Below are 13,197 nucleotides of genomic sequence, written 5' to 3' on the forward strand. Positions count from 1 at the left end.
GAAGCAGCCGCATAGCACAGGGAGATTGGCTCGGTGCTTTGCGATGACCTAGAGGGGTGGATAGGGAGGATGGGAGGGAGGCTCAAAAGGGAGGGGATATGGGGACATGTGTATGCATATGGCTGATTCACTCTGGTGTACAACAGAAACTAACACAGTACTGTGAAGCAATCATACTCCGATAAAGATCTATTAAAGATGCAAAAAAAATAAATAAAAATAAGGGGCTGAGACTATGAGGCCCATGGCAAGAGTGTCAACAGCTCAGAAGGCAGCAGAAGTGGGGGGTGGGGGGTGGGCAGCAGTTCATGGGTGGAGCCGGGTGGGGCGGGAGGCCACTCATCTCCTCTCAGAGGGCACAGTGCTGCAGCAGAACCTGCTCCCACACTTGGCCAGGAGCTCAGGGAAGATAGTGCAGGATGAGCTGCCATGCCCCCACCTCTGCCTCAAATGTATCCTAGGCTGTAAGCAGCAGCAAAGACGGCATGATCAGAACACAGCCAAGACAGGGGACCCGGACCCAAGACAGTCCTAGACCTTAATACCCACAGAGTAAGACAGCTTGCACAATGTACTGAGTGCCTACTCTGCCTCACTGGGGGCACTAGAGTTGGGCATGAAATACAATTCATCCCCTGGTCAAAGTTACCTCAAAAGTTCAGGAGAAACTGAAAGAAACCTGAAAGAGAGATCATTTCAGGCAATACTACACAAAAGGAAACTAAAGCCCAAGAATTAAGCCAAGATAAGAAATAGATGAAATACATTGACACTATTGTAAGAGTTCTACTTCAGTCAATGACTTTCACTCCAATCTTTCTTACTAGCCAGGGAGCTATTTCTCAACAATTATCATCATACTTCTTACCTTTTGGCTTTCAGCACATGTAGTACAGCTCTCAAAAAGAGCTCATCAAACTCAACCTGTAGTTTCTCCACGGAGTAGGGCTGTAGGGCCAATCCCGAGCCTTGGTTGTGGCTCACATACTGGGCCCAGTGGTCACTCACATAACCAAGGATCATCCTGAGCGTGAGGAAAGACAATGCAGCACTTTGCATGAAGGCACTCAACAGCAGCATCTTTACATTACATTTGCAGCATTACTTTATTCAACACATATTTATTGAGCACTCACCATCTTCTAGGCTCTAAAGGGGATGCAATGGAGGGAAAAAACCCTACCCTCATGGAGCTTACACTTAGCGGAGGGCAAACAGACAATAAACCAAATAAAGTAAAATATGCAGTCTGTCACATGGTTATAAATGACACTGAGAAACATCAGTAGGAGAGGGAAATGAAGTTTCTCTGGAGTGTGGGGGAGGAGGGGCCTCACTGAAGAGGGACACGTGAGTAAAGACTGGACGCAGTCTCAGGACTACCTAAGGGAAGAGCATCCAGGCAGAAGAAGCAACCAGTGCGAAGGCTCCAAGGGGTGGTCGGTATGTTGGAGGAACAGCAAGGCAGCCTACGTGCTAACGCAAAGTAAGTGAGGGAGAGAATGGCTGGAGAGGAAATCGAAAACGTGACAGGAAAGCAGACCATGAAGGGTCCTGTACGCCACTGTGAACACTCTGGCTTCTACTCGGAATGAGCCTGGGAGCAGCAGGGTGTGAGCAGAGGAGTGATTTACAAGAAACACTGGCAGCTGTTCTGAGAATAAGCTGGGGGTGGGGTGCGCAAGGGAGCAAGGGCAAAAGCAGGAAAACAAGTCAGGTGGCTGTTGTGCTAATCAGTGAGAAATAACTAAAGATGAACTATGGTGGTAGCAGTGAACATGGTGAGAAGAGGCTGGATTCTAGAAATAGCAGGTTTCATTGACTCAAAGGATGCACACCTTTCATGCTTTAATCTCTACAACTGGAATGTCATTAAAATTGATGACATGCCATTATTTGGCAGCAGTTTTTCCTTCTTAGTGGTGCACAAAATATACCTTAGGTTTGATGAAAGATGGTGTTTTGAAGGTAGAGATGACAGAATTGACCATCAGGTTGGGTGAGGGGTGTAAAAAGAAAAGCCAGGGATGATACCAATGCTCCGGCCCGAGCAACTGGAAGGATAAAGTTGCCACTTACTGAGACTGACAAGACTGTGAGAGGAGCAGTTTGAGAGGTGGGGAAAGAGGGCCCAGTTGGGGATTATTAAACTATAATGATGATCATGAGTCATCCAAGTGGAGGTGCCGAGTGGGCAGCTGGATATACAAGCTTACAAGAAAGGTATAGGCTGGAAATAGAACTAGGAATTTTAACTGTATTTAGATGATATTTAAAGACATTAGAATAGATGGAATCCCAAGAAACAAGTTTGGATAAAGAGGTCCAGGGATGAAGCCCTGAGGCATCCAACATTAAGAAGTCTGGGAGGTGAGAATGAAACAACCAAGGAGGCAGAAAATGAACAGCCAGTGAAACCGAGGAGAAACCAGGAGAACATGGTATCCTGGAAGTCAAGCAAAGAAAATGCTTTAAGGAAAAGTGACCAGTCATGACAAAGGCTGCTGTGTGAACTGTGTAAGAGGTAAAGCAAGATGAAGACTGAGAGGTGGCCATTGGATTAGTTAGTAGCACAAAGTTCATTAGCAACCTTCATTCTTCAGAGCTATTTGGGTAGTGTTGGGGGCGAATGCCTGACTGTGGAGACTTCAAGAACTTCAGGGCATCCTATATCATTTACCTGGCTTTATGAAGCTGAAGGATACGTATCTAAAATAATTAAAGTCAATTATGTTTTGGAAACAAAAGTATGGGAGTGGGAGAAGTTTTACAGTTTTCTGGAAGTTTTCTTTCAAGGTAAGGGAGGTTGGAAGAAATAGCAGTGTATTTATATGCACTGTAAAGACAGAAAAATTGATGATACAGAAAAGAGGATACAAAATTAATTCAATGAAAAGCAGTGCATTTCTCAGAATTTACTCATATTTGATAGTAAAAACATAAACCTACCTTTCATGCAAATAAATGATAATGCTTTCCCAATTCAAATACAGTGGCCACTGATGAAATCTTTGCAATTTTCTTTAAATGGTATTTTATAGAAATTACAATTACAGTAAATAAGAGAGAAAACAGAGAAATAATAATGCAAAAGAGCTACTGCCAATTTTCCACAGCTACACGACAATTCCCAGGCAAAAGCTAGGAGATAGAAGAGAGTAAAGGAAGGGGAAAGACCCTGTATTTTCTTTGACCTCTCCTTGACCCCTTCTCTCTGGCCAAGTTCAACCCAGCAGCTGCTCTGAGGATCTTGACTCCAAGAACAACTGTCTAGCAAACCAGTTTGAGATTTGAGATAATTAACCAAATATTCTGACTGGAAGTATTTATTTAAAATTCCCAAGAGGTAGACGGTGAAGAAAAAAAATTCTTACTTTTATGAGAAATAAGACCTGAACTATACCACTACAAATGCCCATCATCCCAATTATACAGTGTCTGTGACTGACCAGGGTGAAAGTTAACAGAAACAGATGAACCAAGAGCAGTATTACCTGATCATATAACCAATTCGCTTGACAAACTGCCTATAGCGTGCTCTATTGAAGGTTTCTAACCCCACAGCCAGAAGTTCCACTAAGGAGTTAGCAAAGGCAAAAATTTTCATCATCTCTTGAGGTATTGTTGTTTCAGGTAAATAATCACCTAGAAATTAATCAAAGAAAAGGAAAAAAAATTATAATTACTATGGAAAAACACTGAAAGATGTGGATGACAGTATATTAATGAGGAAAGAAAGCCAAGATAGAGAATCCCCATTGCTCTGGCTCCTATGTCAATATAAAATGGGAAACTTGAGACAAAGTGCAAAATTAAAACCATTTATTAAAGCTGGGCTATGTGCAAGCTGGTCAACCTTATGCATGTAAGCACCAGGGAGGAAACTACAATCACAAGAGAAAGGAAGGAAGCCTCGCCACGGCGATGTAATCATCTCTGTATAGTACAGCCAGGCACGGGGAACCCGAATCAGGAGCCTGCACGAGACAGGACTTGATGCTAAGTTCCTGTGTTTGAGCTTGTCCCTACCACATTTTACATATGACAAAACGAATTAGTCTACCTTTTGCTTTAAACCCAAGGAGATGCTGGAAGAGTTCATGAAATGGGAACTGTGATAGAAGGATAACCAAGTCATCTTCATTAAGGAGAATCCAACTAGTCTCAGGGTCTTCATCCTAAGGGAGAAGATGCAGAATCATGTCAGCTGATTTGACCAGATGACACCATGGTCTAGAGTTACAGGAGTTGAATTACCACAGGTCTCAGTGGTACACACGTGGTATTCTCATGAGTCCTCGTGGACTTCTCCTCCAGGACAGAGATTTATACTGTCAGTTCTATTAGATGACCTGTAAATCCCTTAAAATTGCAAGCATAATTTTATGTGTATCTGAGTCATATCCATTCTTCAGTGGCTGAAACCGCTCTCAATTAAATTTCCATCCCAAAGAAGATGAAAAATAATTCCTCTAGAATAGGGATCTTACTATAAATCTCAGTGATTTGACAACATCAATTAAAGAACCATTCACTAAGAGTCCAAGTTATTTTATCCAGAAGCCTCTTCTTGCCCCAAAATTAAGGTCTACTGCCGTACTCAACTGACTTACCAAGAAGCAATTAGCATTTGCTATGGATAACCAAAGTTCTGTTGTCAATTAGTGTTGCTGAAAACAGGATAAAAATAACAGTGGTCATACACAGGGATCACATAGGGGAAATAGCTGGAGTTTTTTGTTTGATACAGAGCACTAAAGTCTCCTTAGAAACCAAATTGATTTGTGTCCTAAGATGTGTTACATTCAAAAGGGAATACTGTAAAAAGACGCAGAGATTCTAAAGAATTATCACCTCAGTTTCAACAAGGGACTAATGCAATTCATTCATAATTTCCTGAAGCCACTCATTTTTACTCTCTTACATGTCCTAAATGGCTAGCAAACAAGAGCCTCAGAAATTCTACCTTGAGCAGTCCTCAGCTCCGGCTATACATCAGAATCAACCATGGAGGCTTTTAAACATTTGGATGTCTGGGTGTGGGCCGGGGCAACGATTTTAAGTTGCCCAGGTGGTTCTAATATACAGCCGGTGTCAAGAAACCACTGACATGGACAATTCAAAGTGCCTTCCGCCCATGGCCTTTTCTGAGTCAACAGCACTCCCAGCATTCCCTCCCCAGGCTCCTGAATCCACTCAACATCCAGTGAATGCTAACCAGGAGCCAGACACAATTCCAGAGTCCTTAATGATTACCTGTCTTTAGGATTAAATGCAGGAAACCTACCAGAAAAAAAGACTCCTCTCTTAGGAGAAACCAGTCTTGGAAGAAAAAAAAAAACCTGCTCCATCACAATCTTTAAAAGAGCAATTTGGGACTTCCCTGGCAGTCCAGGGGTTAAGACTTGGCATTTCCAATGCAGTGATGCAGAGGACACAGGTTCAATCCTTGGTCGGGGAACTAAGATCCCACATGCCGTGTGGCAAGGCCAAAAAAAAAAAAACAATTTGTACCAGCTCCTGAGAAGCTGTCTCCAGATGACTGTTCAATCTCTAGCAAAGAAGTCTGCATGGCCACATCATTTACCATCATCTCACCACCTCCTACAAGTCCCAGGAAGAGCACAATGAGTGTGAAGGGGCTCCTGCTTCTGAATGAACACCTGGGTAAATACACAGACATGATCCCACAGCTGCCATGCTGTCATTCTAAGGAGTGTCCACTGCAAACTTTCAACTCCTTTTGAAGAGAAGGGGTTTCAGTAAATTTAGTCCCTGGCCAACCTTGAACAAACACACCAAATCAGGATTTGGACCATAAAACGCATTAGATAGGGCCGATAACTAGCTGGAAAAAAAAAAAAAAAGCCTCACCAATACACTAACCACGTATATAGTAGAAAGAAAAGTCAATAACTGTTATCTTGAGAAACTGGGGATTTTTTTGTTTGTTTTGTGGGGTTTTGTTTGTTTTGGCCAATGTTGTGCAGCATGTGGGATCTTAGCTCCCTGACCAGGGATCGAACCCGGGCCCCCTGCAGTGGAAGCGCAGAGTCCCAACCACTGGACTGCCAGGGAATTCCCAAGAAACTGGGTTTTGATCATTAAATTCTCACCAAAAACAGAAAATTATCTTCCATCTTCCAAATGAGAAGATCTAGATAAGAAGTTTGTAAGCGTTAAGGCAGAACCTTGGCAAGATACAGCTCTTTGTTATACAGACTCGGAGTATCTGTAGGTGACACCTCAAGCCCAGAAAACTGTTGCTGCATAAAATAAAATCCTAATAGAAAGTGTACATAATATGTAAACACTTCCAGGTTCCAGACTCTCCCAGCTGCACAGGGAGATGGTCTAGAAAGGGTGGCAGCAGAGACACTGGCTCAGAGCACAGGCTCTGCATTTAATGACGTGTGATTTGGGACAAATTCCCTCAACCCCACCCGCACATGTTTCCTCACCTCTAAAAGGGGGATGAAAACAGTATTTGCCTCGTGGGGCTGTTGGGAGAATTAAATGGGCTAATACGTGAGAAGTGCTTAGAACGATACTTGGCACGTAAAAAGAAGAGCTCAGAAATGCTTATCAAAATGCTGTCGACATGACGACTAACCTCTTCTCCTCCCTCATCTACTAGTGTCCACGTCCCGGATGCAGGCCCCGAGGAGGATGGATTCCGCTCACTGGGCTTCATGTGGCACAGGAACTCAGCTCGATTTCTAAAGGACAAGGGAAATCACTCCAATCACCTAAACATAAACACAGAAAGCCCACTGCGTGCATTCTGGATCATCTACTCGCCCTGAAGAAGAGTCAGACATCCACTCAATCTTCAAATGGTTTGAATTAGTAAATAAGAAATAATAACTGGCTAAAACTCAAGGAGACCAAAGCTTCGCTAATCGTGGTGTAGAGACCACAGCCATTCTGGGTCAATAATGATGAGGAACCGCAGAGAAGCAGTTATGCCAGCACAGTGCCCGCCCACAGCGGGGCCTCAGTACACCCAGGACCACACAGTACCTGAACTCTAACTGGCTCACAAAGCGTTCAGGAAACATGCTTTACTGAATAAAAAAGGATAATCTGCAGGTAATGGAGAAGCTGGTTTAGGGGGAAAGGTACACCTAAACACCACAGGTAGGAGCAGCCCCTATATCCAGGCGGTGAGAGGGAGGAATCTGGGGGAATTCCTGCCAGCCAGGCTTTCACAAGGTGCTGGCTGGACCTGGCGAGTCAGTGTAACCAGAGAAGTTTCTTCTCTCAGACCATCACCCAGTTCTCAGCTCTCTGCTCCTTCCTCTCTGGCCTAACCCCGAAAATTCATCCATTCCCTCCTTTCACCAGGAGCTCTCCTCCAAGACTTCCTGTTTCCAACCTGAGGGGCTCCAGTCCTGCAGCTCCACATGTCCACTGATAGTTGCCACTCATATGTGTCCACTTGCAAGCCCCAATGACCTCAAATTCTCCTCCTTACCCAACGGCTCTCCTTTCTGTCTTTTCGGTCTGTTGGGGCTGCCAACACCCTCTCAGTCACTCAGACTCAGAGTCTACAGAGTTAGGTCTGAGCCACCCTTGCCCACATTTTCTTATTTAATCAGCTACTTAATCCTTTCCTGGGAAGATGACCTTCCCGTTCCCCACTTTCTCCTTCCCAAGACCAGCACCAATTCAGGCTGCGGGCAGATAGGCTTTCCTGGATCAAGAGCCAGTGGGAGTAACACAGTTCAAGGTCACCTATATACATCTCTGCCTTCTCCCCCCACTTAAGGATGTGCCCTCTTGATGCTGGATTCAGTTCCAGAGCCAGGAGAGCCAGATGTCTGCAACCGTAGACAATTCAATGCAAGAAATGAGGCAAAAGCACATCTCCTTCTGCCTCCAGTCCATCCTAATCTTCCTTAAATACAACTTTTACCCTTTTTCAAAAACCTTCAATTGCTACAAAGGCCAGACCATCTCAAATATCTGTCTTAATTTCAAGGTCTTCTATAATCAGACTCACCCTAGTTGTTCATCTTTATTATCACCCCCCCACACCCCTTCACTCCAGCCAAGCTGCTCTCCGAACTGCCCCCTGCACAGCTATCCTTCCCTGTACTGTGGGCCACTGCTCACTGTTCTCCCACCTACAGTGCCCTCCCTACTCCTCTCCTGCTGAAGTCAGTTCCATTCTTCAAACCCAGCTCATCCACCTGGAACCCTCTGACTACTCCACTCTACTCTCTTTACTCTCTTCATTTCTACTGCATCAATCATGGCTTCACACAATTTAGCACTTGAATCTCTTTGACTGTGCTTTTTTTTTCCTCTGCCACTAAACCTCTCCTTCTAAGGAAGAGATCATCCTTTTTTTCTCCCCACAGCACCACAATGACATATATGACAGGAGTCGCAAATCCACTAAAAAGGAGGACCCAAAAAAGTTAATCAGTTAAAAAAAAAAAAAGGCAGTTAAAAGGGTCACTTTGGGACAAAGGGTATTAAACCCAAAGAAAACCTGCAATGTTAAATTTTGGAATGCTGACTCTTCTCTTAGCAATTGTTTGGATCTGGACAGTTTAGGAAGCCAATTGTTTGATAGAACATTTTCATTTCTACTTCACAAAGCTCTTCCACACTTACTTGACAGGAGACATTAGCAGGGCAAGGGACTGCATAAAATGAAAGACCCCTGATGGGTTATTCAACACTTTGATCTGAAATCAGAAAAGGAAAAGGCATACTGTAGAAAACCAAAAACCCAAGTATCCATAATCTTAGTTCACCAGAATTTTGACAAAGGGAGCTGTTAAGGAAGCAAAGATGGAACTGGCACCTCATCCACAAGAGTGAACACCTGTGGGTTACCTGGCAGTACTGACTGGGCTGTACTCAGAGAACAGAGGTAGCTGAGCCATTTACATCAATTACCTGAAACAATATGGGTGGGAGGAGTATACTGCTATCTTAATCCAAAGATAAATAAAAACAAAAAATCTTCCTTCTACCTAAAAAGATTCAAATTTCTTGCCACCAGAAATACTAAAGAAAAGGTAACATGGAGAATGACCTGGAGAATGACCGGGAATACATCTGGCCCCACCCATCTGAGGGGTTGCTATGAGTTAACAACACAACCCAAAGGCAAGCAGCAGAGATGCCTAAATCGATCGCACAGACCTGAGATCTCTGCCAGTATTAAAGAACTTTGAGATGCTTGTGGCTGCTTTTTTATCTGTACCAACTGTAGTGTGAGATGGATTAATTTAGGACGTTGTGTTGAATATTACAGAAAAAAGTCCTAGCAAGCCTTACTGCACAGAAATTTTACAGAATTAAATACTACTAAACCTCCAAGCCAGACTACAACTGAACTTTTGCAATTCCATCTTAATTTCATCAGTTTTGGGTGGTCCAAGAAGTTGCAGCATAATAACTCCTACGAATACAGACTAGATATATCCCAATAATTTTATTTTAAATATCAATATTTTTAAAGTAGGCTTATTTTTTAAAGCAACTTCTTCAGGAAAAATGTCTAACAAAATCGCCTCCCATTCTCTTCAACATTAGAAGGCCATTCATCATACCTGGATGAAAGGAACAGCCCATTTACTAACACCAGCCGGGCATCGAAGAATATGGTTTAGAAGGAAGAGGTGATCTCCAGGACAGCCAACTCTTTGTAACACTGATACCTAAACAATAAAGGATGTATAGTTTTACTATTTACAAAGACGAATGTTTTTAAGGGTCTAATGAAATCACTTATCCGATATTTAAATACATGTGATCTTTCAAAAGAGTAATCAGTCATAAGATATACCACTGACTGGTTGAGTTTCTACCACAGAGGTACACAGAGGCCTATGAACCTAAGAGCACTCTGATAAAAATATCGTAAGCAGTTTCTCTGCAAACCCAATTTTTATTATCTGGCAAATTACAAATCACTAATGTTCCTGGCCACACGTGAATAGATATAAGTCAAGTAGTTTAATCTATTCCCAGTTTGTAATAATTTCTCAGATACAAGTAAGTATGCTTAGAACCTCAGCCCATATCTAAGAATGCTAGCATGAACCTAAAAAAAGCACCCAAGGGAGCTCCATTGAGAAACATAACCAGTAAACGAACAACCTCTCCCCACGTAACACACCTGATATCTTTCCTAAAGTTCCCAAATCCTGATTCCTTTCTTTTTTTTCCCTTAAAAATTTTTTTAAAGTATAATTACAGCATTAAACACAAGATGATAAAAAAGTGATATGAACAACTTTTAGCTCACATACCTATATTCTGAATATACATCTAGTCTTAAATTTAGCATGCTTCCCACATTTCCATTTCCTTCTAAGTCGAAGGCCAAAGATAATTTAACATAAACTTTACCAGAGAGAAAAGCACTGTGTGCTTAATAATGCACTAGATAAGGATAAGTTATTTCCACATGTCATGAGCAAAGAAAACGTCACTAATATATTAAACAAATTAGCTGAAGAAGCTATTAAAGAAAAACCTATAAGGAAACAGGAGATAATTCTTAAATTATCAGGGAAATAAAGGACAGTATACTATGTCTATTTCCTTACCAATTTCTGCAGCCAGAGAAGAATATCATCATGGAACTGAGTATCTTCATTAACTCTCCTGGTGAACATGAATAAGACACTAATGCACTCCTTTAGCTGACACAGATCAGAGGGAATGCTTTCTACCTGTTTAGAAGCTATAAATTAAAAAGAGGATTAAATGAGTCCCATATAAATGGTATTTGTGGGAGAATTTTTAGTGTCTCTACTTAAAATAAATAAATAAATAAACTATTTAAAATATTTAATTCAGATGAAAATCCAAGGAGAAAAGTTACATCAAAATATCTGAGTTTCTACTAAATATGCAAACTGAAAAAAGTATTTAACTTCGTGAAGTATTTCAAAGCAAGAAAAAATTAACTTCATCAAAATTTTTTATTTAAAAATCAGCAAATCTCTGGCCTAGCCCCAGCTCTCTGATTAGTTATGAAAACGATAAGGGGGAAGAAGTTTTTTATTTTAAATGATCCTAGTATCTCTCCAAGAAATAAAAATTGCATACATAATACTTATCATATAGTAATTTCTTTTTCTTTTTTTTTTAAATAAATGTATTTATTTATTTATTTTTGGCCGCGTTGGGTCTTCGTTGCTGTGCACGGGCTTTCTCTAGTTGCGACAAGCAGGGGCTACTCTTAATTGTGGTGCGCAGGCTTCTCATTGCGGTGCGCGGGCTTCTCATTGCGGTGGCTTCTCTTGTTGCGGAGCACGGGCTCTAGACGCATGGGCTTCAGTAGTTGTGGCATGCGGGCCTCAGTAGTTGTGGCTCATGGGCTCTAGAGAGCAGGCTCAGTAGTTGTGGCGCACGGGCTTAGCTGCTCTGTGGCATGTGGGATCTTCCAGGATCAGGGCTAGAACCTGTGTCTCCTGCGTTGGCAGGAGAATTCTTAACCACTGAACCACCAAGAAAGCCCAAGGCTAATTTATTAAAACCCAAAATAAGATGAAAAATTCAGAACATTATAAATGCCCTGATGAAAATTAAACACCCCAACAAAATGGACAAGCAAAAATAAAGTGCAACAGACAGAATGAAAAAGTATTGTGATTATTAGTTTTAGAATCAAAAACTATATTTGGACTTGAATTGGTAATGAACACATAAATTAGGACAGTAAGAGACATTAATGATAAAAAGCAAACTTTTGGCTTCCTAGAGAAGGAGAGAATGACAGCCCACGGGGTAGGGAGACCTGGCACTGCTCCCAAGAAATGTTATTAAGGCAGATCTCAGTCCTGTATTGGGGGAGGTAAGGTAAAACAGCAAGCACAAATTATCCCTTATAATATCTGCACACAATAGAATCAACCAGATTGTATCCCTCAATTCTTTTTATATTTTAGACCACAAGAAAGAGTGAGACTTTCATTACTTACACACCTTGGCCTTCCTGATGAATTGCTAAAGATCTCAGAACAGCCGAACTATTGAGTAATGTGTAGATGTAAGACTCCACTTGCAACCGTGAGAGCACAGAAGTGTAAGAATGCAGCGCCAAGGTCTGGTGGAGGTGCTCAGATTTGGCATCAAACAGTTTTTTTAGCTCTCCCAGTGCATTTTCATTCATCTCCACTCTCTGGTAGCGATGATGGCCTGAAACTTTCACTTGATCAGCACAGATACCCTAGCAGTGGGCAAAAGGGTAAGATATGAAGCCAGTTACTCTTTGCTCTTGAAGCCTGTATACAATACACAGGCTTCAGTACCATCTTCAAAGAGCTTACAAATCGCAGTGAGGGAACAATACTACTACGTAGAAAACAATGAAGCTACTATACAACCAGGTGCCAATCACAAAGGCATCACAAGTTCAGAGACGAGAAGAGAAATCCTAAAATGCAGTAGGTGGGGAAAGGTGCAAGAAAACAATAGAGCTTGTCTCTAAGACCCTCATGATTGATGACCTTACCTTCTACTTTATAAACACTGAGGTCAGTGTGATATCCCCTCAACTTCGAGAGACCTCAAAATATCTCTGTACTTACCCTCACCATTCTTTGTGATTCTGCTCAAAACAAACCCCTCCTTCCCAATATTAACCCTCCAACTGTTTTCTTGATTCTATTCTCTCTTTTTCAGTATTTTCAAGTTTCCCTCTCCACAGGATCCTTCCTATCTACAAAGAGATACACAGGTCTCCAAGGAATGACGATTAGGGTTGGGGGAAATCACACGTTTCTCCCTGACATCTCCTCCATCTTCCCTTCACTGCTAAACTTGTCAAGAGTAGCCTTCCCTTCCTTGCCATCCCTCCCAGGCCACTATGCAATGGCTTTCCTGATGGCACCTTGGCCTCCATAGGGTCACATCTTATTGCCTTCCCTATTTTCTCATTTCCTCTTGACCTCGTTCCATGGATCATCCTCCCCTTGACACTCTCTACCCATTAGATGTTCCTGGCATTATGCCCAAGGTCACAAGCTAAATGGCCCACAGGCTGAATCGGACCTGGAGACATGACTTGCTTTGGCCTCTACTGTGCATGAGTGAGTGAGTCAGTGAGAGAGTGAGAGAGTGTGTGTGTGTGTGTGTGTGTGTGTGTGTGTGTATTTAGTTGCCAACATTTACAAATCAGGATCCCTCACATAAAAATCCAGATTTCTAGCTTCTCTTAGAAAA

General features: G+C 42.2%; 1 protein-coding gene across 8 annotated transcripts in view; it reads right to left on the bottom strand.

The window, feature by feature from the left end:
• EPG5 (ectopic P-granules 5 autophagy tethering factor) overlaps positions 1-13,197 on the bottom strand; it is a 126,390-nt gene that overhangs the window by 98,859 nt on the left and 14,334 nt on the right. For 6 of the 8 annotated variants that reach the window (XM_022561821.2, XM_089895109.1, XM_089895107.1 and 3 more), the window contains exons 3-10: positions 11,959-12,202; positions 10,575-10,711; positions 9,573-9,680; positions 8,626-8,699; positions 6,614-6,719; positions 4,064-4,178; positions 3,495-3,645; positions 869-1,024 (exon numbers count right to left, since the gene is read on the bottom strand). In XM_022561821.2, coding sequence (XP_022417529.1) covers positions 869-1,024; positions 3,495-3,645; positions 4,064-4,178; positions 6,614-6,719; positions 8,626-8,699; positions 9,573-9,680; positions 10,575-10,711; positions 11,959-12,202 — 1,091 coding nt within the window. Of the gene's footprint in view, positions 1-868; positions 1,025-3,494; positions 3,646-4,063; positions 4,179-6,613; positions 6,720-8,625; positions 8,700-9,572; positions 9,681-10,574; positions 10,712-11,954; positions 12,203-13,197 lie in introns of those variants that run through there. The other 2 variants (XM_089895112.1, XM_089895110.1) reach the window with 2 other exon arrangements.

The sequence above is a fragment of the Delphinapterus leucas genome, chromosome 14 (genome assembly GCF_059928025.1).
Source record: "Delphinapterus leucas isolate spDelLeu-1000000601 "Yukka" chromosome 14, BTC_Dleu_Yukka2, whole genome shotgun sequence".
In the NCBI taxonomy this organism is placed as follows: Eukaryota; Metazoa; Chordata; class Mammalia; order Artiodactyla; family Monodontidae; genus Delphinapterus; species Delphinapterus leucas.